General features: G+C 38.5%; 2 protein-coding genes across 4 annotated transcripts in view; one reads left to right on the top strand and one right to left on the bottom strand.

Annotated features, from left to right (window-relative positions):
* Positions 1 to 27,842, bottom strand: part of syn2b (synapsin IIb) — a 106,549-nt gene that overhangs the window by 14,471 nt on the left and 64,236 nt on the right. The window contains exons 4-8 of the mRNA XM_042506385.1: positions 24,512 to 24,668; positions 24,092 to 24,181; positions 4,265 to 4,327; positions 2,057 to 2,199; positions 554 to 628 (exon numbers count right to left, since the gene is read on the bottom strand). Of these exons, the coding sequence (XP_042362319.1) occupies positions 554 to 628; positions 2,057 to 2,199; positions 4,265 to 4,327; positions 24,092 to 24,181; positions 24,512 to 24,668 (528 nt within the window). The remainder of the gene's footprint in view (positions 1 to 553; positions 629 to 2,056; positions 2,200 to 4,264; positions 4,328 to 24,091; positions 24,182 to 24,511; positions 24,669 to 27,842) is intronic.
* Positions 6,318 to 23,600, top strand: LOC121957670 (metalloproteinase inhibitor 4-like). 3 transcript variants are annotated; one of them, XM_042506415.1, is made up of 6 exons: positions 6,318 to 6,430; positions 6,602 to 6,903; positions 17,130 to 17,227; positions 18,690 to 18,804; positions 19,835 to 19,963; positions 21,105 to 21,250. In XM_042506415.1, the coding sequence occupies exons 2-6, from the start codon at positions 6,765 to 6,767 to the stop codon at positions 21,164 to 21,166; spliced, it is 543 nt and encodes a 180-aa protein (XP_042362349.1). In that variant the 5' UTR covers positions 6,318 to 6,430; positions 6,602 to 6,764; the 3' UTR covers positions 21,167 to 21,250. The 3 variants fall into 3 exon arrangements, with proteins under 3 accessions (XP_042362349.1, XP_042362330.1, XP_042362339.1); XM_042506396.1 differs by having other exon boundaries at positions 6,321 to 6,430; positions 19,835 to 19,959; positions 21,105 to 23,600; XM_042506405.1 differs by lacking the exon at positions 6,318 to 6,430 and having other exon boundaries at positions 6,479 to 6,903; positions 19,835 to 19,959; positions 21,105 to 23,600.

Here is a 27,842-nt window from a genome sequence, read left to right as displayed (position 1 = left end):
ATTGTTTGACGAAAAAGATAAATATCTGCCTAACTGCTGTTTGATATACTTCAGGTGGTTGGTGAAGCAACATCACTCATTTCTCCTATATCTGACAATAGACCCTTTACACAGCTGTCCTTTAGACTTGTTGCAGCAGAGGAAGACAGTTGTAACTCAACATTAATGGCTGCTCTTTTCCATTTTGGTGTCTCTACAAGCCTTGTCAATGAGCCAGCACGCTATGCATTAATAATGTTATTAATTATACCTGTGCTTTTCCTGCTGTTAAAGGTCAAAACACACACTTTGAAAAAGGTCTTAAATTCAGATTGCAGCCACAAGCAGAGTAGCTCAGTGTAAGAACTGGAACAAACGCCAAAGGAGAAGTGAATGCGCAGTGCAGCATCAGTACACTACAAACAAGCATCAACTGCTTTCCAAACATCTGTGTGTTTAACCATGTGAACTGGCTTCAGCTTGATGAATCTGCTTTGTGAGCACATTGTGACTAACTGTGACATATGTGGCACAAGGGCAGCCTCAGCAACACTGATGTGAAAGCGGTGCTCACTTGTCAGTCATGGCTACTTGTTCCAACATGGCAGATCCGGTGTTGCTCTTCCAATTACCAGAGATGGATGTTCGCCTGGAAAAGGAGAGGAAATTATGCGTTAAATCATTACAGACACCAACTTTCACAACTATAAACAGAGGCGAGAGAGATTCAGACAACCTTGCAGTAGGAGAAGTGTATTTTCAGCATTAGCTGTCTGCAACAAGCCAGTGGGTGCGGTCGCACGGTAGGTCTGATCTCCATCTTGGCATCTGGCTAGTTACCATAAGCTCTTTGTGTTACAGTACATGCAAATGTTTGCACACCAAATAAAAAGATCCGGAACTACAACACACCCTGATACAGTCATCTCAATTAGCTCAGTGCTCAGTTCCCTGGTATTCTTCAAACTATTTATTTTTTAACATGCTCAGGATTAAACCTTTCAAAATGAAAAAAAAAAATGCTTTCTCTTCTTCTCTTTCACTTGTATTAGGTTACAAGAGACATGAGGTATGTCAAAGTGCTAATTTAATTTTTTTTTGTTAGAAGGTGGATGGTAGAAGGTAGATTTATTTGGGTTATTTGGTATTTAGAAGGTAGATTTACTTTTGCTTCTAAAACACCACTCTGCTATTTTAAATCACACACTGGGGCAACATGATGCTGGTGCTGTTTGGTTCTGTGTAGAGAAGCAAAGCCTGCGCAATGAAGGGACTTCGTTATGGCCCAATCAGAGGATCTTTGTATGAAAAGGGCTAATGAATAATTACAGATTGATTAAAACATTTGTTTAAATTAGAATCGCTATCACATGATGGTGTAAGGGACTTGGAGGTATAGCGTGGGAGGGCAGCATTTTCTGATATACTCGAGGGTTTTGATGACGATCTTGACGCTATTGATAATGAGGAATTTGTTCATTTGTCATTTATCAATCAGAAATTTAAAAGCAGAACTGGAGCATGACAACAACAAAGCTAGCTCAGACAACATAAGCTCTAAATGGAGCAGCAGTTATAAGACAAAACAAGTAGCCATCCAAAGATAAATTGGGACTGATGAGGAAACCTTACAAAGTTACTGGCCAAATTTCCAATTTACGTAGCCTGAAGATCTGAAAAGTATTGCATTTTCAGCTTGATCTTCAGCTGTTGTGGCCATGACTGGAGAAAAGGAAAGTGCTGCCACGACCTCAAAAACCGGATGGCTTCCTTTAAAGTCTATGTGTGTTCCACAGATGGAACAACTTCAGCGGATGACCTTTTTACAAAAACACATAATGATGCATTCACACCCTGATGCATTAAAGGGTTAAATGAGGACTTTACAATTCACTTTGCTGATTTCACACTCTATTTTATGTATGTTGCTGTTTATGTCTACTGATGCACTCGTCCTGGTAATACAATGTGTAACAAACACAAAATGGGCATATTATCACAGCATGCACATAAACACACCCAACATATTAAAGAACACGCCTCCCTAAACCCAACTAATAAAGAGAACAACACTCACATGTATGCTTTGTAGTCCGCTCCAATCTTCTGGACCCTGATGTCGTACTTGGCGTCTATAAATGGCTCTGTGGTGCAATAGGTCTGAGTGATGGCCACTACACTCGCAATGTCCTGGAAGTCACTCACATTGTCCACTTTGACCTACAGAGGAATAACACATGTATAAATACAATTAATTTAAAGACAGGCTGGACTATATACTTTTTTTTCAATTACAAGTTTTTTTGTTTATTACAACTATGGCTCCGCTTTCATTTTCTTGCTGAGGGTTATACAAAAATGCGTATTGTTGTGTCTCAACATTAAATATCAAGCTAGAGCCAGGAGACAGTTAGGTTAACAGTTAGCTTTGCAAAAAGACTGGATGGAGGGGAAACAGCTAGCCTGGCTCTTTTAAAAGGTCACTGATTAACACTTGCATATGTAATGACTACAGATAAACTTTTACCTAAAGCCTGCACAAAGGATTAATAGTCTGGAAAACATCAACATATGAGTTGCATTTGTAGTGTTAATAATGTCTTTAAAGGAGCTGTATGCGACATTCAGAGCATCTGATTCAGAGTCTGGGGTGGGATTGTCGGCACACGGTTCACAACATGGACGTGGCTGAGCAGGTAGCTGGCAGCTGATGGTGCTAGTGCTGCGATCCACACAACTTAGAACTTAAATATTTCTAACCTCTGACTATAAAAATTACAATGAAACACCACTCAAAGTCAGAGTCCCAGTGTTAACTCGGGACAAAAACAACTAACACGACTTCATGACAAAGCAAATGTCTGACATTGCACAATAATGGCAGCATTGATGGTGAAACATCAACTTAAAGGTAACTGAAGGCATATTTGCCAGTATTTAATGAAATAAATCATACTATTAAAGAGTAAAACCTGTTCTGCGGGTATAGTAACATGATGTCAAAATAAACCAATTGAGTTAGCAGAGTGCAAAACCCGAAGATAGCAGCTTGGCTGTCAGTAGTCTCTATGGGCACCACAAATACAGGAGATCTGGGTAATTTTATAACAGAGAAATCAAGCTTTTTGGCTTAATATGACACTGAATGGAGCCTGCCCTCATACACTGTATCCAGATGTTTTCATATATGGGGTGCTTGGAGGTCAGATGTTGCAAAACCAGTAACCACTATTTGAGCCCACTGCAGAGTTGTGGCGATTAGCTTACCTCACATGCACTAATATGCATGTGTAGCTGGAGCAGTTACAACAACACACACAGAGCGAGCGTGACTTCATCCTCTGCCCAGGACGCCATTACTCCACTATATCTTCCATAGCAAACTGTGTTTTACTAATGCTCTGAATGTGGCATACAGCTCCTTTCATACTGTCATATTAATAATAATGCAGACTTAATTGAAGACTTGGGTCAGTATGGAGTATGGAGATGAAATTATGGTGTTGTGTTTTCTGCACAAGCAACGTCCTAGAAGTGACATGATCCACCTTAGTCAAAAGAGAAGGTGGAAACTACCATCTTTAGCATTTATCATAAATGACTGAGTCTTTAGCAATAAAACAGACAACAAATTATGTTTTCTACAAAAGCTACATCTATATCACAATACAGGTGTGTAAAAGATGAGATGGTGAGATAAAGGAAAGGAACAGGCTGATAGGAGGTTAAGTTAGACAGAACAAGTGGACAATCACACGACATCAGATTGAGCAGTCCTGGGGAATGATGTGCTGTGGATCGATGAGGAGTGGTGAAGAGAGGATAAACACTTCACTCTGATTTCACCCAGAAAATATTAACACAGTTGTCAATCAATACTGGCACAATGAGAGGAGAAAATACGGAGTGAGGGTGAATAAAATAGGGTGTGCTGCAGATATGAGGGGTGGCAGTTTATGGCAGTAAAAGCTTTATGCATCACAAATGATGGGGTTCCAGACGTGATGGTGATAAGTGTAAAAAAAATATTCACAAAGAGAGATTTTAAAGCACCTCCCAATGGCACTTTGTCAAATGGTTCAACTTTGTAACAGGTGGACTTCAGTCTAACATGCAGTTGTTCTTTTGACTTTACTATTGAATGTGAAAAAAAAGACAAAATAGTTTGATAGTTATGTATTTCATCACAACATTTGCATGAATGTTAGCTAATTTAAAAATGTTTCATGGACATACACGATAGGTCACTTTAGCATTTGAAATTGGCCAAATGAATCAACATTACCTTCCCCATGCCAGAGTGGGCGTGTCCGATCTTCACCACTACTGGGAAACTCGGTGTTGTAATCTGCAAAGCAACAGAATTAATAAAGGATGAATAATGCTGAACAATATAGAAAAACTACATATCAACACACTAGAAAAGCCCTGCAGTGAAAAATAAATAACTGTTTAGAGGAACAGACCTCTCTGGTAAGTCCTTTATGGTCTATCACTAAAAAAAATGACAATTTCAACCATTATTTAGAGGAAATCAAATTTTTAAAGTTTGTACTTTACAATAACATTATTATAAAGATCTACCAAGTGGTTATGGCACTGAGGTTATAATCTCTGCCATAGTTTTTCTACATTTTGCCAAACTAGCTTAATTCTAGAAAGAAAAAAAACTCCAAGAAAATTATTATTACAATTGATTATAAGCATTTTTACTTTTTTTGTTGTAGATGGAGAATACAACTGTATTTACTGATTTTTTTTGGACACTTGAGGGCAGCATAACAAGTTATTAATAGCACATACATATTATACCATGGCCTGGGTGAGGTTGGATTCTGATTGGTTGCAGGGTGTCAGTTAAAACCTGACAATGGACACCTACCAAGCAGTTCTGGTGAAACTGTCTGTTCACTATGCTAATTTAATGCGCTGACTGCATAATAGTATGAGTAACTATAGCAACAGGGATGCAGTAAAAGCCTTTGTTTACATTTATTTCCCACACTGATTGTAATGCCGTCACTGCCTCCTTCCCTAAGCACCACATGATGGAGACTGTGACAAATAAGCTGAAGATGTACATTGGCCAACATTAACATATCAATTGATTGTGAAAGTCTTGATAATAATTTGGGGACAGTAACATGGCTGGACAGCTAGCTAGTTTTGTTGTTAAACATACTGCCAAATAATGTTTACTTTGTTAACTACATGCAATGTTGCTAACTTTGAATCTTGCAAGCATAATGTCAGCTTTCTGGTGAAAAGTGACTGTGAACTTCAGATTTTGATTGTAAAAAGCATGAAATTATAAATGTTTTTTTCTTTTGAAAGTGATCATTGTATAAACAGGGTAATGTCCTTTAAGGTGTACATAATCAGGAATAAATAATCTGTACATTGGATTGTTCATGCCCCCACATCAGCCATTAATTCCTGATAATAGGCACCTCATCACACATTATTCCTCACTCATCATATTATTCACATATATTATCACACACACCTCACAACATTCATATTACGAACATACGGAGCCTCTCTGGGGTCACATAGGAGAAAAAAAGTATTAATGTGTAGATCTTTGCAAACAGATTAGTGATTCATACCCTCTAATTCACAACTTGTGCACAATTTTTTGCTTATATCAGATCGCAATTTTGATGTTGCCCACTGACGGGTGAAAAATACATGGGACGGGTGTATAAGCAGGAACTGGACACCGCAGAGAACACTGCTACACAAACTTTGGCTCTAAATGACATCACCAGAGCATGTCTCAAGAGTCCCACCTTTGATGTGTTAAACCCTTGTTGATTTGTGGCATATTGACACAGTAAAGCAAATATTAAGTTCAAACACAGAGAAGGATGCAGATGAAGGGTGTTTTCTTTCATCAGAATTTTGTTGTTATTAAAATAAAAATAAAAATGTAGTCTTCATTGTTTTTTCTTTCTTCATGCTTGGATTTCTTTTTATTCAAAATTAGTCATGAGGTGCTGACATTAAAAGTGCTCCACTTCCCACCAACACAGCAATACTTGTACTTTACAACAGACAGTAATTTTTTATGATTATCGTTTGCATGTATGACTCATGATTGCTCAAACTCCGTCTGAAAAGAACACTAATGATGAACTTAACAAACAAAAATTGCACAAATAATTTTTAGAGCTTTGTTTTTGAAGGTCATTTCTAATCTTTGCTTCACAAACTTGTCCAGCTTTAATCGGTCATAATTTTCATGACTAACTGTATGACTACATGTTCAGAAGCCAATGAGAGAAGAGGGAGGACATCAAAAAAGGGGACAAGAGGAGGCAAAGGATGGTAGTTTTTTTTTCTTTCCTGCGTTTGAGGAGGCTGTCCCTAAATTGTTGAGTACATAAGAGGCTCCCTGTGTGCGACCCTCTCAGCATTCAAGACCAGAGTGTGAGGGGATCCAACTATTGTAAGTTTCTCTGTGTGTTGTCTACAGAGAAAGAGAGAGAGAGGGAGAAAAAGAAAGAGAGAGGGAGAAAGAGAGAGAGCAGTGGCAGCAGCAACACTTCCCTTCAACTTATTTGCTCCAGCTTGAATTCAGACTTGTACATTAAACTTATGAAAACATTTCTGTCCACAGCTGCTTTTCAGCTCAGCAGAGCTCATCCTACTTCTTCGACTCTACTGTCTTATCCTCCCCCTGCTGCTGCCTGATTTGCTTTTCCCGCGGAACTTAACAGGATCAGAAGAGGTTGCCGAGCATTCATCGAGTGGTGGAGCGGTCAGAGGCAGCCAGAGTTGTCATGGCCATGTCCCAGGAGCGGAGTGCGTGTCTGGGGCTCTGGGTGCTCCTTTTGCTTGGAGCAGGCATGGAGGAAGTTGTGGAGGGATGCAGCTGCCATCCAGCGCACCCACAGCAGCTATTCTGCAGCGCTGAGATCGGTAAGTTAATAACTATTGACTATTTAGTGTCTGATTAAAAAGCTACTGCATTTAATAATAGTGATTTTAAGTTCTTTAGATGCTGCATAAGCAAAAGGGAGTGTATGATCTTAAAACAGGCTTTGGCTTATTGATCACCTTAATTGGAATTTCTGAGAGGGGAAAAAGAAATACTATCCATAGTGAGAACCCACTGTGACAACAATTCAATAAAGCTTAAGGGTCCAACTTTTCTTGGGGAGTTAATTGAGGGAAATATAGATTTATTATTCTTTCTTTTTTTCCAATTTGATTCAAAGAAATGCTCAGTTTCATACATCTAAACTCGACAGTTTTACTTGTTAAAGAACTATAGGAGGGCTACATGAAATAAAAGTGAGGTGAAGTGCGAGAGCATTGATTACTAGTTAACAGGTTACAAGCACACACGTAGCTGTTTCTGACTGATCTTTTTTCTTTTATCCCAAGATGAACACACTTAGCTCTTGTGCTCTTATCTGAGGACAGGGCAGCCTGATATCTGTTTGTTATAGTTACATAATTGAGTATTCTTGCTCTCAATCACACAACAACAAACCCTAAAAAAACAGCCAGCACCAAGTGGCCCCGGCCTACTTTCTATCTATCTGTCTGTCTGTCGGGTTGTCCGCCTGTCTCTCTGTCCGACACCCCCCTCCCATCATCCAGTTCTTTTTTGTCTAAGCACAGGCCAAAACCAACACTCTGCTCTGACTTTGAGTACTTGGCTCCAGACTGTGGAAAGCTGGAGTATGTGCTTCTGTCAAAGGTTACACTCCAGCAGAGGGGAGAGGCACAGAGAAAGAGAAAGTGGATGAAGAAACTGCATTTGAAGCATTTTAGTTTTGTTTTTTTAATAAGAATTTAGAGAAGGTCTGAAAATGTGTTTTAAAAAAAGTAGTCCGTATAAAATGGAGGCTGAGACCTGTTTTCAAAATGCCCATAACGCTAAATTAGATCTGGGTTATGAGAACACAATGAGAGTATTTGGGGCAGTGTTTTTAGGACAGAGTTTTACGTATGAAGTGTGTCATCAAAGAATGAGATGGAGTTAGATGACTGTTTGATTATTCTGTCTTTTCATAAAGGCCTTATGAGTTAGACTGGAACAGACCTGAACCAAGTCTCATCCAGCCTACCCTGGTTTAGTACTGGGTCTAGTTTTATGACCATCTTTTGGGGTCTTTTGTTCTGTGGATCTCATTGGTCGCATTAAAACCTTAAAAATGTTTAAGAAGACATAGCAATGCAAGTGGCATGTTATTCTCATGTAAATCACCAATAAAAAAACCCTGAAACTATTGAAATGAACATCTTTTGAAGTAATGCAAACCTGACATGCTGAACTTTTTTTCTGAATTTGCTTAATTTTTCTCAGCTTGTGTCCATTTTAACTGGACCCAAACAAAACAGATTCTATTTGATAATTATCTAAACCCCTCCCCAATTTGTTTCACCGTAGTTAAGCACTGTAACTAGTTACAGTAAGTCTGTTGGGCTTTGGATTTACCCAAAATTTGCATGGGGATATGAATTTGAGGGGTTGTGTTTAGCCCCTGTGAAGGAGCCAGTTTTGGACGCTGCTAGAGTGATGTTATGCTTTGTTTATAGTTGTGTGTGACACTGAGAACCCGTTCTCCGTAGATAGTTCTGAGCTACTAGCATCCACAGAGGCTCCAAAATGCCAGGGAGGGTACAAACAGAAAAGTCTTGCCGTTACTGGAAATGTAATCTGCCTGGCAACAGTAGTAAACACCAATGTATGTTGCGTGTGTGTACTTCAACTATTACTGTCGCTTACCTCAAAATTTTTTTAAATTGAGGAGTGGTGAAGAGAGGATAAACACTTCACTCTGATTTCACCCAATAAATTTTTTTTTATGCCGCTTTATATTGCTACTCTGTCCATAAGACTTACTTTGACTTTATAGTGTTCTCTCAGCTTTTTCCACACTCATTGGCAAAAAGCCTCTTCGTTCCCCAGTCTGGTGGCTGTTTATTTCCACAAATTAATGGGGCGTTTCCACCAGCAGGTTGGTATGTTTAAGTTCAGGTCTGTATGCATTTTCTGCATTTCCATTGTGAAAAGTTGTGGATGGTACCTCTAGACCCTTTTGAACCGTTTCCATTTTTGATTACCTCTCTGCTTTGGGTACCTAGCACACAAATCCAGTACTAAAAGGTGGCGCTAGAAACACTGCAGTCTGTTTATTTATTGGTAGAGAATCAACACTGTATGCTTAGGGCTGAGCGAGAGCTTTTATACATTATAAAATGAAAGGATGTTTCACAGCTTCTAACAGCAGATGGAGACTGAGATATGAAATTCATTTCCTTTACTGGGCTGACTGCCGGCAACTTTTAAGGTGGAATCTTATCCTCACTTGGAGAAAAAATATGTGTCGGACTGTCGGAGCTTCGTTATGTGTTCTCGGACAGAATAAACCCCTGCTCTTGCCCAACAAGGAGTCAATGCATGAACACGCCATTTATAAATATCCCATAGAGAGACTCTCACTGCAGCATACTCTTTTTGTTTTGTGGATGATAAACTGGGAGCAGACTTCACTCTGTATCACTGGTGAACAGAGCAGTGACGACAACCCCACCCACACGTAACAGTACTGTGTTTGGTGAAAACTATACACAGATCTAGAGTCCTGGTTGTAGGTGGCACTTTTGGTTCCAAAGCTAATTTACCAAAGGCCTGTGATGGAAAGGCAGCTTATGTCCATTTGTCTGTCCCTGTGGTCTCTCAATGAAGAGTTATAGAGATGTCTGTACAGGTGAACTTGCATGGCCAGTTCTCCCTCAAACATCAAATTAAAAATGCAGTGGGCATACACAAATATCAGAGGTGCTCAACCAAGGGCCACAACTTTCAGAGCCTGCTAAAGTAATGATGACGTTACTCTTTTACAGGCAAACCTTGTGCCAGGGACACTACAGCAAGCATAAACCTAAAGCTTTTGCAGTCCTTACCTAACAAAATAACAGTTTGATCATAGTTTTCCCTGAAACTAAGCTGTGTGTCTTAACAGGGCTAACTACTTCTACTCTGCAGTGCAAAAACAATGCTGCTTCACCTCAGTCTTTAACAGGTGTCCCACACATTCATTCATCTGTGACGGCCCACCACAACTAAAACATCTGCCACCGTGAATAGACTTTTTATTTTTGGAGCTGGGCTGTTTATTAGAAGCACTGTTGAAATATACAGTATATATCGTTCAGTTATTTAGTGCAACACACTCCAGGAGCGCAGCGCGTACTATCGGCACAGATGGAGCAGCAAATGTCAGGTGCAATAAAAGTGAATCTTAACCGTTAATTCTGCTTGGTCTAAGAGTTTGTATTCACATGCAGCAGCTGCTCCTCTCATACATTGATCTGATCAGCTCTGAATGGATCAACAGATCAATTATCTGCACCTTAAGTCACAAACTGCTGCTAAGTATAAAGAAGAACTCATGCCTTTGCTTTGTTCACGCACTTGCCAAAGATCCCAAATTTAGAAAGGGGACACAGAATGATACAAAGGGAAACATACACATTTGAAAAAGAAAAAAAAAAGAAAGTTTTCTGTCATTGACCAACCAACTTGTGGAGCTAATGCTTATTAGTCAGCTAGTTAGCAACAATAAAATATGCTGGTGACAATTGCTGTTGCAGCTGGCACAATTGACGGTTCCTAGGTAGAGTTGAAAAGTTGTTAACCTTAGATAAAGGTTGACTTTCTACTGTTTCAAAAATTACAAAGAATTCCTAGATGACCATTATCAAACTTGAACTGTGTATGTACTGTGCAGGAGCAGAAAGCTTGACAGGCATACTAACATATACCATAGGGGCAGGCCTTCCAAAATGGTTAATTAACTGCAGGTTCTTTCGTAATAGGGTCCCATTTCCTCAGGGCATACTCTAGATGGGGGTCTGTATTTAGTCTTAAATGTATGAGACCACCTCTGAATGGACACAAGAGTCAGTGGTCCCATTCAGGTAGGGTGAAACTTTTTGGACCCATGAATAACAAAGAAGGAAAATCCCTCACTTACACTAAGAATGTCTAAGAAAAGTGTTCATTCAGTGGCCTCCGTTATTACACTGTGCTAGTTGTTTCCTCAGCATAGGCTGGTGGTGGCCTTAAGTTGACCTGACAGTGTTGTCAGAGTCGATGAGCCCTTTGAATAAAGTCGTACATCTGAGTAATATCCCATCTGGACAAACCTTGGACGATTCCCTGGCCATGTTTGTGTATTTGGGATTGTGTGTGCGAGTGTGAGTGTGTTGGACGGAGGCCAAGCCATGCCAACACAGCCTACTCCATCTCTCTCTCCTGCTTTCCCTCTCTCTCCCCACTTCATTTCCATGTCTATAGGCTTGGTCTAATGGTCTGCATACTAACAATATCAGTGTGAAAGCCTGCTGACAGTCCAGCTTTGTGAGCATGACAAGGGTGCCGATTCATCAGGGAGGGAGGAAGTTACTTACTACATCAGTTCTCATGGTACAAGTTTGCAATATTTCTCTTTGCTTATGTGGTTGTGGGGCAGATGCACAGCCACTTTCACTCTGCAGGCCTGCCTGTCCTCATTCCTGTTCATAACACAGCTGCAGCGACTGAATTGAGCGGGTAACCTAGCCTGCGCAGTTCAAAGACGTCCAGGTGGGGGGTAAATATTTCAGAGAATCTGGGCCACAAGAATCATTTTAGAGAGAGACAACAAACTTGGAATAAAAGGAGCTTTTCTGGGGCGCCTGATGGCTCAGTGGATAGAGCGGTGCCCCATGTACAGAGGGTGTGTCTTCGCTGCAGTGCCCGCGTGTTCGAATCCGACCTCAGCCCTTTGCTGCATGTCTCCCCCTCTCTGTCTCTCCCCCTTTCACACCCACACTGTCCTGTCATATAAAGGCAATAAAAGCCCAAAAAAAAAATCTTAAAAAAAGGAGCTTTTCTGATCAGTTACTACAGGTAATTCCTACAATGTCTTTAACAATCACTGCCCAAAAACTATAATGTCTGGAAGGTGATCCAACTGAAACTACTGATCTGCTATAATGAAAAATGATTGTACTATTTTTGCTTAATTGGCTACAGCAACTTCTGTGCTCTTCCATTCTGCACTGATACGTGGCCAGCCCTCAGACTGCCAACTATTTGATCCATATTTGATTGCTTACCATTAATAGGGCACATAGACCTATTATTCTGCTCGAAGGGAAGAATTAAATGAGGCTGCTAATTTGCCAGAGCACTTCATCTTCTTTCAGATATGTTTCCTCTTGCCAAAGGAAGTGCAGATCAAAGAGCTGAACTGAACAAAGAGGGCAATTTTGTGATAGTCATCTTTGACAGTGTATTTTTGTGTCGTGAGCATGACGGCCTTATGCAGTGGTGTAATCGTATTGTGGAGATGGGTGTGCTGATGCTTCATTTCTCACAGTAGATGTGACATTGGCCTATAAAAACAATACAGTGCCATGAACCTATGGTGGAAGTATTCAGATACTCTTTTAGTGAGTGATCTTTTTTCCCAAAGAGGTAGTTTGAGATTTTGTTGTATGAGGTAATTATCTATAGTCACTGGTTTACATACAGTAGATGGAGGATGCTGCACTTCCTGTTTGCAGAGACAGACAGGACTCACACCCTGAGGCTAAACATTGCTGTGGACGGGGGTTCACAAAAAATCAGTATCAGTCAAAATGGATGCTATATTTAGAGTATTTTCACCAATACACCTGGCTGTCAGACAGCCCTTTCTGCTACACTTTCTCAACCGTATAACACAGAAGCCCAACTGTGCCGTGCACTGTATTTCACCGTTGGTCAAATGGGTCAAAAAGTGCTGTTACCGGCTATTACGCAATCTAACTAAAGATTTTACATGCTTGTGTTTTTCTAGGTGGATCAAACAAAGAAATGGAAACTGCTGTGCTCAGTTACACTGAATATAGACATCAACACTTAACCTGCAGGACTGAGACAACTCTGCGTTTGCAGTGAATATTTCTCTCAAGAGGATTATAAAAAACCACTGCCAATCAAGCATATGCTTATCATTTAAAAAAAACGGATCTGCAAAATATATACAAACTATAGCTGTTAAGTAAATGTAGTAGCGGAGTAAGTACATATCTATATGTAAATATAGTACAGTAGAAATTTAAAGATGAACAAAACTGAAATCCTCACATAAAGTACAAGCAGTTATAAATTATGGCTCCAGCTATAGAAATACCTACTAAACTGAACTAAGTAAAGACTAATAGAAATGTATTCATGGCACTAACCGATACTAACAGATAAAGCAAACTGAGCTGTGATTCTTTGCATGCATTTTTTAGGTCACAGCTGCCTGTCTGTGGGTGAGTTTACAAGCAGGTGTGTCCTTGTGTGGTTAGAAACTGTAAAGTCTATTGTAAAATATAGACCATCCATGGGCTTGCTACATATTATATCTACCGGCATGTACAACATTAAGGTAATTATCTGCTGATGGATGCAGTAGTAATGTTTTTTTTTTTTTTTAGATGTACTGCTACTCTCTATTTGAGTCTCATGCTTTAAATTATGCAATATAAGATTAAAGTATTAGAAAGTTATATTGAGCGAGCATCTTGTGCTCTCTGACATCTTCTATAAAGTGAACGTCCTTGGACCAACTGTCTGGCTGCTGGCGATGTGGTGCATTCTGATTAAACACTTCACACTTCATACTTCAAGTTTCTATTAACTTCCTGTCTGGATTTTTGTTTGTATGCCTGCATTTTTATCTTCTTTCATGTTCACCTAAAAAAAAGAGACTCTTTTTCTCCTGAACCAGTTTCACAGAACACACTGAGCTCTGTGGTGTAGTTACATGGTGAGGTGAAAAGCAACAACATGAGGGTGGTTTGCAAAGCTGTGTGAGGGTTACAAGGGATGGAGGGTCACACATTCTCGTTCTCTTTTATACTGTGGCTTTTTCTTTCTTTCATGATGATTCCAAGGTCACTTGCTCCATTTCTTCCCCCTCTTCTTTTTCTATCTCACTCTGGTGTATCTACATGAGACCTGTGGGCTTTCTCTGGGCAGCGTATTGCAAGATTTTCATTGTTCCCAACATAAAACCATAAAAAATATTAGTACATTAGAAAGTACATTACATTCATGTTGTTGCTTATCAACCTGTTCTCATTCCCTGGGTGTCAAATACAGCAGTCTGATCAGTGTCCCTTACGGCTGAAATGAATGGGGGAAGGATGCAATGTGACCTGTAGGTGAAGCAGAACGGGCTTTTTTTACCTGCTGCACAGACTTCTTCTCTGCAGCATGTGGTTGCTGGCAGCTTCACTGTGTTGACTGAGTTTTGCCAAGTGACAATACGGCAGGTTATGTGGGGTTAGGAGGAGTACATTATTAATTGTTTTAACAACAGGCTGCATTGATTTGATTGAGATATCTTTATGTTAAATGTAAAAGCACACACAAGGTAGCTCTGCTGCTTTTGTTTTTTCCCAGGTATGATGAGGTATTCACTTTTATCATTTTTTAAACAGACTGTACTCTGTGATTTTTTTAAATCCAGTTCTATGTAGTTTTTACCTGTCGGAGGATGGTGGAGCTGCATGTAGAGAAACATAAATAGACTAGCCTCATAAAAATAATGTTTAGCAGTACGGGCCCAGCTTTCATGGTCAGTAAAGCAGCCTCACTTGATTATAATGGACGTGCTCTACTGTGGGCATGCTGCAGCAGACGTGCTGCGGTTCGACTGTGTCCCATGTATTTTGGCCTTTAGCCCCTGTTAACCAATGCGCAAGGCACCTGCAGTATCTGTATAAGACGCACTGAGCTTTTCAACCAACTCCAATGTCATCCAATCTATGGCAATAATGTAGTGGGAAGAGCAAGAATTTCCAAGTAGGGCGGGAGGGAGGGTTGGCTGATGAGTCAAACAAACACGAAACTTTCATCCAGGAGGCAGGTGTTCATGTCCGCTTAAACCAAATTCAGCTTGAGGTTGTTTTTTTTAAACCATGTAACATGCATGACCTGATAGTCATCAAGCGGTATACTTGTTAAGTTATGTAAAAAATGCACTTATTTTAAGACATTTTAATTTATTTTAAATTTGATCTTTCTAAACCTAAGCAAGCAGTGCTGTGGCTTTTGCTCTGATAAATAAACCCACTTTTTTTCTTTAAAAAAGAACTCTATATGACATTATGTTCTTGTATTTCAGTATAGGGCTGTACTGTACAGCTGCTAAGCTTACATACGAGAATGATCAAGACGGAGATTAGATTTAAGCTTTTTGTTAATATTCTCAAACAGAATGTTTCAATTTTAACCATATACATGAAAAAAACATTTAGCTTGAGGACTAACCAGTCTGTTGGGTGAATGTAACGCGACCTCTGACAACAACTTCACCTGGAGTTACAACATTGTAACCTTCCTCAATTCCAATTAGCAAGGAGCTGCTAATGTTACCCCAAACTCTATAGCAGTCTCCAGGACTGGATCCCATTGTGGATGTAATTGTTGTGAACAATGCTTTTTATTTATTTTTTTAAACGTGACCTGTTACCCCGTAAAATAATGTATAATCAAGAGTATGTGATTCCCCTTGCCTTGAACATAATACTAGGTTACTAGATAGCCAGATATGCTGACATTTGCAGTTTATGTAATAGCAGACGAAATCACTGTTTAATCCATTCCTTATGCTTTCGCTATTGTATTTTGAGTTTTACTGGTCTTCCAGTTTTAATTATACAATGTTTTCTGCTAAGCATGCATTAAATTTAGTTTGCATGTATGTTCTTTTGTGGTGCCACTGCTTTTCCAAAATTGTTAAGCCTTGTTAATAGTTAATGCAGCTGACTGCATGGTCAAATCACTATGTTGGACTTTCTGATAAACTGAGACAAAGCAATAATAATTAACTTAATTATTTTGATTGATTGCGCTACAGCAGTATTATTAGTTAAAGGAAATGTTTGACAATGAAATTAATTTGGCAGTTAACATAATGAGTCATGCAGATGTCTAAGGAAGCAGATATTGTGGGTTTGATGCAAGGAAAAGACTGGTTCTGTGGTAATGAAGTCTGGAATAACACAGTTTGATTTGGCACAGTGTGAACTGCATGTCATGGTCTGTGTGAGTGCAACATACTAATATTAATAACATTTAGAGATGCATGCTAATATCAGGACGTCATTGGTATCAGCAGATATTTGCTTTAAGATGAAATGTCGGAATTGGCCATTGTGCTATCATGATATCACAAACCGATTTTTTCTTGAATCGAAGAAGTGAACATGTACAAAATATCTACCCCAAATAGAGGTATTTTTCTTATTTTGTACAATGAGTGAGTATTACATATATTGTTGAAAAGCATTATATTTTATGTCTCTGTATGCTGGTGACTCATCACGATTAGAGTATGCATAAAACAATGTTAATTCCGATACAGAACAAATTTGATGATCACTAAAAGTAGGTGGGGAAAAAGTGGATATACTTCATATTGGTATCGGCAAAATGAGTTCTTACATTTTAGCATATCAGATATTGGCAAAAAATCCAATATTGTGCATCCCTGATAATATTTTAAGGGTAACAAATGTTTTGTCTTCAGTGTTACCTTCCTGTCGAGAACAACAGACCAATTATCCTGATATTGTACCCTTTTGCTACAATAAAGGGACGAAGAAATGTGAAGTCACTTGTGTGCCAGACATGGTTTGGCTTAGGTACGTGTGTGGTATATACTGTATGCATAACTGTGTGTGTGTGTGTGTGTGTGTGTTTGTGTGGAGTCAGTTAATGGGAGTGTGCAAGCGGAGAGCTACTTGTTATTCCATGTGGGTTTTGATTTCCCTCCCAGAGGAGAGGAGGGACACATCCTGTATCACTACTGAGAGGGACAGCTACACTGTCTGTGTGGCAAGGAAGACAACTGACAAGCGAAGTGATAGAAAAGGAGGAAGGAGGAGGGAAGGACAGAAAAAAAACATATCCATCTCTTTATCTACTTAAATGAATGAAAAAGCTTCTACCTTGATCATATACCTACATAATTCAGAATGTTTTCCATTGTCTCTGGCATGTGAATCACCTAACTATCTAGTCTCTCCCATTCATTTCACATTTCAATGAATCTTAATCCACCTTTATTTCTGTTTCTTTTTTCTTTTTCTTTCCCTGACAGTGATAAGGGCAAAGATCTCTGGAGAGAAGATTGTGTCGCCTAGCAACAGCTCCTCACCTTACATGAAGATGATCCAATATGAAATCAAAATGATCAAGGTGAGATCTCTGGACAGCAGTACCAGATGCTGCTGTTGCTGCAGACATACATCATTTTTACTGTTTATGCTGCTGGAAAGAGATGTATTATTTATGTCTGTACTGTCTGCAAGGAAAAAGTAAACACATTCTTATTGGTCGTTTGGCAGCATTCAAGCACACAGAGATAGTCACACACTTCAAATGGTCCAAATGTCCATCTCTACCGGGCCATACAATGTTAATAATGAATACTGGGTAGAAGTCTCACAAGCTAATAATCCAAAATATATTTATTTTTTATACACCAATTTATTACTACTACATTGTCTAATTAACTTCACATCTGTTGGATGACCGAGTCATTAGATAAAAGCTCTACTTTATTTTTGAGATATATAAAAACTGTTTTAGTTCTTCTTTTATACCTGCTTACATTGCTGCCATATACAATACATAGTGTTTTAATTTATCTTAGGCCAGGCCTATGCTTGATTTCTGTTTGACGCATCTGCAAAGTTTTTTTTCTCCCGCTCCAAAGTGTCACAAATATCCGCACAGCCATAGTGATGTTACACAATTGGACACGGGTACTGTCCCAGGCTCCCAGGGAAGCTGCTCAGCCTTGCTTCCATTTTTTCCCAGGGGGCCACTTCCCATTTCAGCCAAAATGTCCCCTGGGGCCCAGGAGAATTTTCCCCATGGGCCACCATTGTAAAAAACACATCTATAAAACTACTGTCAGGAACTACCTCAAATTGCAAACAAGGTCAATTATGATCATCCGTATTATGAATTTGATACAAAATTTACATGATAATTCTGTAAATTTTGTGAAACTTTTTTTTGAGCTAAGCGATTTTAAAAATCTGTGTCATCATAACGATGTAAAAGCTATGAGCGAGAACTGGTGGGCGTGGCCAGTAAGTCTAAGAAACTCCATTGTAATGAATATGCATCATCTTGGCTATCTAGGTATTATTATGCATTGATGCAGTTTTCTTGGTGGCCAAACAGTGGAATGCCATGGCGCCCAAAAAATACTTTTTGCCAAGAGACACCTGCAAATCAGTGGATACTTTTTTTGAGCGTCACAACTCAAAATGACTCGTTTCACTAATGAAATTTGATCGATTTAGTCTGAGGACATTTTGAAAGTCTAGAAGAGCCGAACATTAAATAATTTTGTCACCCTTCAAGTTAGCAGACTGCTAAACTGGAAGTCAACTGCTCGGCTCACGAAAATCGAACTTTTTTGGCTTCATGGCCACTTTCTATACACTGCCTCTGTGTATATGTATGTATATGTTGAATTCTGGTCCACGTGAGGGAAAACTACAGAGTATAAATGATCCAAACGTTTCATCTTTACAATCCCACAGCAGTCCATCACTGAGTGACCATCCACGCAAAAAGCACAACTGAGCCTTTACATCTTCCTTTTTTCCTCTCAATTCTCTTCTCACTGTGTCTCTGTGTCCAGATGTTCAAAGGTTTTGATAAGGCCAAAGACATCCAGTATGTGTACACTCCAGTCTTCTCCTCATTGTGTGGAGTCAAACTGGACTCCAACAACAAAGCAGGGTATCTGCTCTCAGGTACAGTATGCAATGGTCTGTTTTTATATTGCACTTTCAGCAGGACAAAGCAGTAAGAAGTTAATCAGTTTTTGTCCTAAATTTTCTCTTAAAGAAATAGTTAGCAGATATTTTGGGAAAATGCGCTAGAACTAACAGAGACGTTATATCTTGTGTTATTTGTACATTAGAAAACCAAATAACCAGGCTGTTTCATCCCTCATTATTCATATCTTTTTGCTAAGCTAATTGTACGAACATGACAGTGGTATCCATATTCTTATTTAACTCTCAAGCCCCTTCCCCACTGGACAAAATCCACACTAATATCTAGCTTTTGCCCTTAGTGGGAAAGGTTACAATTGTCATTTACCCCTGAGCCAAATGACACTTGTCACGTGTATTTATCTGCTCAAGCAGTGATGAAAATGTGACGCAAAGATGCACTTCTGCAACATTGTCATCTCAACCACAATTTCCGTCTGTCTCCACTTAAGCAGTGACCTAATATCTATGCAACGCAGTTGGCACCATGTTTAAAAGAGAGGCTGAATAAGTAACAGATATCAAAAAAGAAATAACCGCCATAAAATTTTCGCTGACCTCTATGCTGCATTCTGCTGTTTACTAACCCTGTTTTCTGGTGCATTCATGATGCTGAACATGGGAATCCAGAAAACAAAACAGAAAGGCATACTCATCTACTGGCAAAGAGAGGAGTCTTTCGCCTATTTTTGGCAGGTTTTTTTGTGTTAAAAAAAACAAACATATATGCATTAATTGTGGTGGAAAAAGTTTAAAGACAAGAAAGCAGATATGTGTGTATTGCTGTCTTTTCATAAACAGATGTGTTGTGAACACAGTACATTTCGGCCATATTTTTGACAGTCACAGTTATATTATTCAAGCTGAATTCTATTAGCTGTGAACAGCTGTGAGTTTATGTTTGCTATTAAATGCTAATCGCCGAGGCTGTTAAATACAACATAACTTCATTTGCTGAAAGCAAGATGAACATTATCAATGTTGCTGTTATGATATCACAAAACAGGAAGTATGTGGAGTGATGGCAGAATTTCCATTGGCCAATGCGACCTGGTCGAGTCCTGGGACAATTTATCACTGTCACAGAAGAAGAATCTCAACTACAGATACCAGATGGGCTGTGAATGCAGAGTGAGTAAGGACTGTTCGTTTTCTATTCATACATATTTAGATTTGTCCCACTCATCGATCTGTCCGAGAGATGCCTCAAAACACAAAGCAACCGAAAAACAAAAAGGTCACTTTTCTCATTCCACTTGAGCTTGAGTCAAGTTTTCACACTGGCAATATTACGTCCGACATCCTAACCGTCTTACATCTTATTCGAAGAGTATCAGCTGTTGCCACCACAAAGAAGATGTAGAGTCCCAAATTTACATCCCACATCCTTTCCTCCCAGTCTGTCAAACTGCTAAATCACAGTTTGGGTTACAAGTAGGTCTTAGAGATCCTGGGAAAAAACACTAAATGTAAAAGGTAGATATAAAACAGTTTACACTGCATGCACTTTTTATAATATCTGATGTGATATATGGCGTTTGAAGTTTACTTTTGTTGTTTGTTTAAATGTTGTGTGTTTTTTAAATATTAATGTGAAACAGTGGAGGTCCTGGGATGCAATACAAATTTAAGAAAAAATTCTGATAATAAAGTGAAATCAAATCAAATCCCTCACTACTGCTCAAACCTTCTTTCCATTTCAGTGCAAAATACTTTCAAGTGTGTTTCCTCAAGCTCCATCAAGGCTTTGTAACACTCATGTTATATTGACACCAAAAGCACTCTACGGTATTTTTAAGGCACTATGACCATCTGTGGCAATACTAAACGCTGAAAACATCTGACTCAGCATGAAAAGTAAGAAAATCTGCGTAGGTTGGGAAAGAGGGGAGGTGGATGGGTCAAACAAAACTGTGAAACCAAAACTCAATGCTGTTTTAACGTAAAATTATGTGGTGTTACGAAATGACAGTAAGTGAAACTGATGTCATTTATGCGCTTAATGTTACTTAACAAACTTAAGTAACTTACTTAAGTAACTTAGTAAACTTATTTAAACCCCTAAACTGCTATTTTTTCTAACCCTAACCAAGTGGTTTTGTTGTCTAAAACTAGCGCGTCGCTATTAGATGCAGAGAGGCTTAACAAAGTGTTTGACGCACGGGGGACAACCACGACAAAACTTGTGTATAATGAAATGGAGGGCCAACTTAAGGTACAAATAATGAGATGAGAGAGTGAGCAAAAGAATGACTCTATAACTCTTCTATACACAGATCAACACCTGTTACACGGTCCCGTGTGCATCCACAGGAGAAAACGAGTGCTTGTGGACTGACTGGCTGCTGGATAACAGCCTAAATGGGGAGCAGGCTCGGCAGTACGCCTGCATCCGCCGCTCTGACACAACCTGTAGCTGGTACCGGGGTGGACCCCCACCTGAGAAAGACTTCCTGGACATGGCTGACCCTTGAACTGTAATTCTGACAGTTATTTTACTCATTTCACTCTTGCAAAGTCATGAAAAACATCTCCTGCTTTTGCTTATGTAGCTAAAAATTTGGTGTGCAAAGTAGCAATTTATTTCATGAAAAATGGTCTGATTTTTTTTTTTTTTTACAATTAAGGGGGTTTAACTCAATGCTGAGCTTTTGTTAGCAGAGTTCAGGTGGTTGCTACAGCAATGCTGGGAAAATCTTTGTAAACTGCTGGGGCCTTCAGCATTCCTCTGACTCAAATTCTCGCTCTCACACATTTCCACTTCACTTGCTGTTTTCCACAGAATAAGAATAGCAGCAGACCATCCACTGCAAATTATTCACCCCGGAGTGAATCTTTTCTTCATTTCTGATGGCCTGATTATAAATGCATAACCTTGACAAATGCTATTTTCTCATGCATAAAAGTAGTTTAGGTTATGCATTTACTGAAAGTTGTAAGAAGTTGGACATTCACTGTAAAATAATTGGAGGAAAATAGCACAAAAACGTGCAAACGTCTGCCACAATCCTGCCTTGCAAAGTTCACTCTATATACTACAAAAAATCTTATGTGCATACCATTTTTGCAGGTAAACTGCAGCACTGACACATCTTTTACCCACACATTCTGGTGTTGATTTATATGATATAGGTTATTGAATCACTGTCCCATTCAAGGTAAAAAAATATTTTTTTTGTCCACCAGCCAAACAACAAGTGAATGTTCAAATTTTACCACAAATTAATAGTTTACCGTTGTATTTTGTGCTAGTGAGTGAAGCAAATCTACCAGCTTCTTGCATGTTTTACATGCGCTTGGCTGGTGGATGATACTAATCTTTTATCTTGTCCCCATTCAAATGAAAATACATTATATATATAAATAGGGGCGAAGCAACACCAGACATTCCCCAATTAATTTGATTTTGACAAAATCTGACACATTAATTATATATGACCATAATTCTTGTACATCTAAATCATCACAGTTTATTCGCTCAAACTGCTGAGATTGTAAATATTGTACCTGAGTGACATTAACATTTTTAATTCTAACCTGGATCTTGTCTCATAGCATAGAAGTTGGTTTCGTGTGGTTTTTGTATGTTTAGTATCCTTTGGTTCTGTACTATTTCCTGTGCCAAAAATCTAATCCAGCGCTTTAACAACAGCACTGCCACCCGTAGAAACCAAGCCACCTCTCCTTAGAGGAAATGATGTAACAGGACACGGTTCAATTCACTGTTTTTTAACTCCTTAAAAACAGAACGGGGATTCTCCTCAATGTTCAAGTTAAGAAAGTAAAAACTTTGGCACACAACGTTAACCAACAAAAACAGAAATAACTTATACTCGTGGAGCTAAAATTAATAAATTAATTGCTGTTTTATAGGCATTATTTAATATAATGACTCAACAATTATTAAAAGACCCAAATCTGAATTGATCCCTGTCTTGTTACTGGATTACTTCACTGAAGTCATACAGATTTAAATGCATTATCAGCTATCTTCATGTATAAGCCACTGTTTAAGGATCATATTGGGGTCGCACTCAACAATTGAATATGTTAGTTTAAGCTATACAGTGCAAAACATTTGGCTAACACATTTGAAAGATACTATTTTGAGATATGTTAATACATTAAATTTAGACTTACATTACTGATAACATATCGGTGCATAATAACTGAATGACTTTAGTGAAGTGTTATCAAACAATTTCATGTTTGTTTTATACTGAAAGAATTGTTTGGGTTTGTATTTATGTCTCTGTTTCTGTCTATAGAGTTTTCTATTTCCATGTACCAAAAAAGATTGTATATAAAAATGTCTGAATTGAATAGTGCGACACTGACTCTTTTTTGATTCTCTTTAGTGACTAAAATTTGCAGTAAGCTACTTCAGTGAAAGCTCAAAGGTGACAGGATTTTCCAAGATTTTCAAAGGGTTGCTGCTGTTACACAATATCTCCAAGAAGCCAGAGTACTCATGAAGTATGATTTTAATATATTTTACCTCTATGATATACACTCCATCAAATTTACTAAGTAAAATGCATAGGAAAAATGTTAACCTTTCTCATAAGTGAAATATACAGTATCATACTATATTTATAGGGGTGGGAATCACGAGAGGCTCCATGATTCGTCGATACTGTCACAATACTGTCATGATACAATTATATTGTGATTTTAAACATTTTGTGATGTGTATTGCTATATATTGATGTTTTTTATTATCTTTTTTAAACTGCAAAATTATGTAAAACTTAACTGTCATCTGTTTTTAGTCTGTTCATCTCACTTGAATCATTTTATTACAAGAACATGTATTTAGTGGAGTGAAAAGCAACTGATTTTATTAATCTTGTAGGCTACCAAAAGTAATTTGTATTTGAAATAATTGTAATAATTCATATAATTAAAAAAAAAACATTATATATTTTTTGAATTTGTTTTATATTCGTCCTATGTAACCTTTCAAAATTTCTGTACATGTCTGTGTAGAAAATAAAAATCACTTGAGGGCTTGAGAACGTTAGAACATGAAAGTACTATGTGGTAATGGCTATGTCATCAATATTATCCTAAAATCCACAGTAATTGGCAGACATTATCTCCTGCTTTAAGAAAACATTTTAATGCCCCGCCACATAGTTAACCACTAAAAACACGGCTATATAAATATTTCAAGATCAATATTGGAGACATTTTGCCATTTATGGAAGGGTAGTCGCTGTGTGTGAAGGGGTACTTTTAAAATGTAATGTGTGAATCTTACCATGTCTTTGTAGTTGGGGTAGAAAGTCTGATCAATGAGAGGGATCTTATCTGAACCCAACCGCTTCTGATTATTGATCAGCTGGGAAAACTGGTGTAGAGGAGGAAAACAGAGAGAGAAAATTAGAAAGAGAGAGTTAATAATGTAAAAAGAGGTAGGTGACTGAGTGTAACATGTATTATAACAGAAACACAGTGCAGAACGGTGATATTATTCATGAGGTAATAATCTATGTCATAGTACATTTTAAATTGTTCTTCAAGCCACAAAAAGTAAAAAAAAAAAAATCTTATCTTAATTAAAGATTAAATTAACAGCTGCAAGCTCCGTTATACACATCTTTCCACATCTATGTAATCATCACAGTGTAGTAAATAAATATTTTGTAGGTTGTTGCAGGTGTAAATTGGTTTTGCTTACAGCCCAAGGTTTGTCACAGAGGTTGTAGATGGACTCCAGAGAGTTGACTGAGGGGACGCCAGCATACTGCAGACCAATGATCAAGTTCCTAAAATCCTCGTTCTGGGCCATGCTGAAGGCGTGCTGGCGCACCAAGACAAAGTCGGGCCTGAAAGACCTGGTGTTACGGCAAAGAAATAAAGAAGGTTGGAACAAGAATACACATACATTCATAGTTTTTTCTACCTCACTTCCCCACATTTCCTGTGTTGCTACAGAACAAAAAATGTCTTTATTTTGTGACTACATGAATGAGTCATTTCACAGTATCAGGCAAAAGGGTCAAAGCCTGGTTATTTAATAAAAACTGACATTTAAGGATGGGCGATGTAACTGAACTGCATTTTTTAAGAAACAGCATTAGATAAAAGTCATGGCACAGGAGAAAAAAACACAAAGCCACAAGAGAAAAGTAGTACATTTGTCTTTTCCCTTGAGGATGCTGAAAGAATACGTCTTTCTGACCACATAAAAGACTGAAATCTGACTAAGAAAGAAAGACGATGGAGTGGTCGAATCTCTCGTCTACGAATAAAAATAATATCATCTGTGAAGGACTCTTACTAAGCTCTTTGTTTGGGACTGCACTGAGAAAAGAGAGAAAGGATCTTATTTTCCCGGCTATTAAACACTTGAAATCTGATGGAAAATTAAGCTTGAAGTGGGTAATTGATGTTATATTTATTTTGTCATTATCTATAATTAAAATGAAACAACTATTGAGATCATTAGACTTCATAATGTATAATTTTACAAGCATCAAGTTAATGGAAAATCTATATGACCTCTATCGCTCATAAAATGAATTGAATAAACCTGTGTGATGGAGGCTGACCTGCTTGCTGCCAGCATGTTATTACTTCATGTCCTCTTTTCACATGAAGAGATTTTGTTTCTAAAATGTTCTGCTTCAGTCAGATCCTCATCGTGAATGATGCCAGATATTTCCAAATTGAATCTACCTTTGAAATTTATACAGTGAGATTGTAGAAACCTGGAGATCTGGGAGACTTTAACAAAATTAACCAGTGACTCTCGAGCAAACTGACTGATGACCCTTCATGTTTTAATGCATTACTCAGTCAGACAGTAAACAGATAACAGGGAGAGGCTGTACTGATAATTGACTGCACATAAACGCTCTAGTAAACAGACACTACAAAATTGAAGAAAACGATTTTGGGAGATTGGTTTCCAGTTGTTTTCTGTTGCCAAAGTCTTTCATAATAACATGAATGTCGGATAAACACACAAAAAATCCTGTAGAAGGGCAACACAAAGATGTCCTGCTAATAGAGGTGTGAGATTAGAAAACACTTCTAACGTTAAACTTCAAGTATTAGACTTAGCTACGATCTGCTTAAACCAATGAACTCAAAAGTCATATATTTGGGACAGGGGTCTACATTGGACAGGCTTTTAATTCCTGTCACACAAAAATGTTGCTCTGCATAGATGGAAATACAATTGTTTCATTATACCTCTTTTTTTGCATCTCTCTTGTTTACCATTTTTTCCTTCCGTCTCATGCTTTCGGTGACATGAACTGAATGTTTGAATCATTCAATCATAGATAGTCGCTATTACACTCTCTCTGGCGTAAGATTCTCTAATCTTAAACTAACCGTATGTGTAGCATGTGGCATTTTTATTTGTATGCACAATATAAGCTGCTAACTAATGTTATCTCTAGCAGGCAGCCAAAGAACTTTTATTAAAACTCACTGCATGGTAACTGGGCCTTTAATTGAGACAGGCCTTTATTTGAAAAAATGTGTAGCCCAACCGTGCTAGTAAAAGGGACTGGGCATTTAACTGGGGTGGGCTTATATTTGAAGTTTTACAACGTGTCTTTTTAGAGAGCACGAACAAACAACCTTTTTGTTTTTTTTGAGGACTTGTTGCATATTAGCTACTGTCAATAATAAAACATAAATTGTTTTAAATTCATTTTGTGGTATTGTCCACTCTGAGCTGGAGGTGGAACTGGGTAGGTAGGAAAGTTGTGTGAACCTCCCACACATTTTGCCCTCCCAGTGACGTTCATCATTGGCAGATGAAGTAAAGCTGCCGGTGACATTTGTGTGTCACAGAGGTGTCTGTCTGCAGACTTCCCCAGGCTGTCAGAGTCAACAGCGACAGGGGCCGCAGTGCAGAGGGAATCTGGCATTTGAAACTTGAGAGAAATTGGGGGATGAGTCTGCATAAGTGAGCAGAAAACAAAAGCTTAATGGCAGACAATAATGAGCTCTAAGTTTGGGGTTTAATAACCATTATTACGATTGTGTAGAATTGTTGTGATTTTTTTTATGTTTTACTTTAAACTGTGTCGGCCCCCACAGCAAACCACTAAAAGCCACAGCTCTGGATCTCACAGGAGCAATTAGCGACCAGCAGGTTAAGGGCAAAAACAATATCCAGTGCAGTTCAGCTCAGTGAAAGGTTGATGGTGATAGGGCACGACTCCTGTTATTTTTCCTTTTGTCTCTGCATGTGTGTATGAGAGAAAGGGAATGTGAGGAAAGGCAGAGAGGGGAGAGGCGTGAGAGAAGAGAGACAGAGAGGAAAAAAATACACAGTAAAAGAGATGTAGAGAGCTGTGAGAGAAAAGAGACAGAGTAAGAGGAAAATCTGGCACAGAGTGACCACCACCAGCTCTTCATGCACAGAGAATACTAATCAGACTCTCCAAGAAACTAAAAAAGACTGGTGGAGAGGACACAGCAATTAATGTGACTGTAATCTCTTCATTGCTGACAGAAGGCTTTAAAGATCAACATGGTCATGACTCTCCATTTAAACCCTGAATCAGTGTTGCCAGAGGGGCCACGGTCTTCTGAACCAACTTTCACTTTGGATTTTTCACTGTGCACTTTTTAACTTAATGCCCTGAACCAACAATGAAACAAGCTGAATGCAAACATCAGTGTACTAAAATGCTTAAAAATGTTGCCAACATGCTGATAAATAGGTGCAGGATTAATACAGGTTTTTACTAATAAATATCCATGACTTTTTCATGGCTTTTCCATGACTTTAAGGCAAATTTTAAATAACGTAAATTCTCTGAAACGACCAGTGATACTCCGTAATGCTTCTTTTTCTTTCCTATATAATAACTTTTTTAAGTATAAATCATTTTTTTAAATAATGAATTCCAAACAGGATTTGAAATTAACATTTAAATATAACTTAGGGACTGTTAGTTATTTATGAGAGGGGAGGGAGTGGTGCAAAAGGAGAGGCATTTCAAATATTTTTTTAAAAACACTGGGGAGGGACTTGTGATTTT

This window comes from Plectropomus leopardus, chromosome 2 (assembly GCF_008729295.1).
Source record: "Plectropomus leopardus isolate mb chromosome 2, YSFRI_Pleo_2.0, whole genome shotgun sequence".
Taxonomy (NCBI): domain Eukaryota; kingdom Metazoa; phylum Chordata; class Actinopteri; order Perciformes; family Serranidae; genus Plectropomus; species Plectropomus leopardus.
This window is presented reverse-complemented; position numbering and strand designations above follow the sequence as displayed.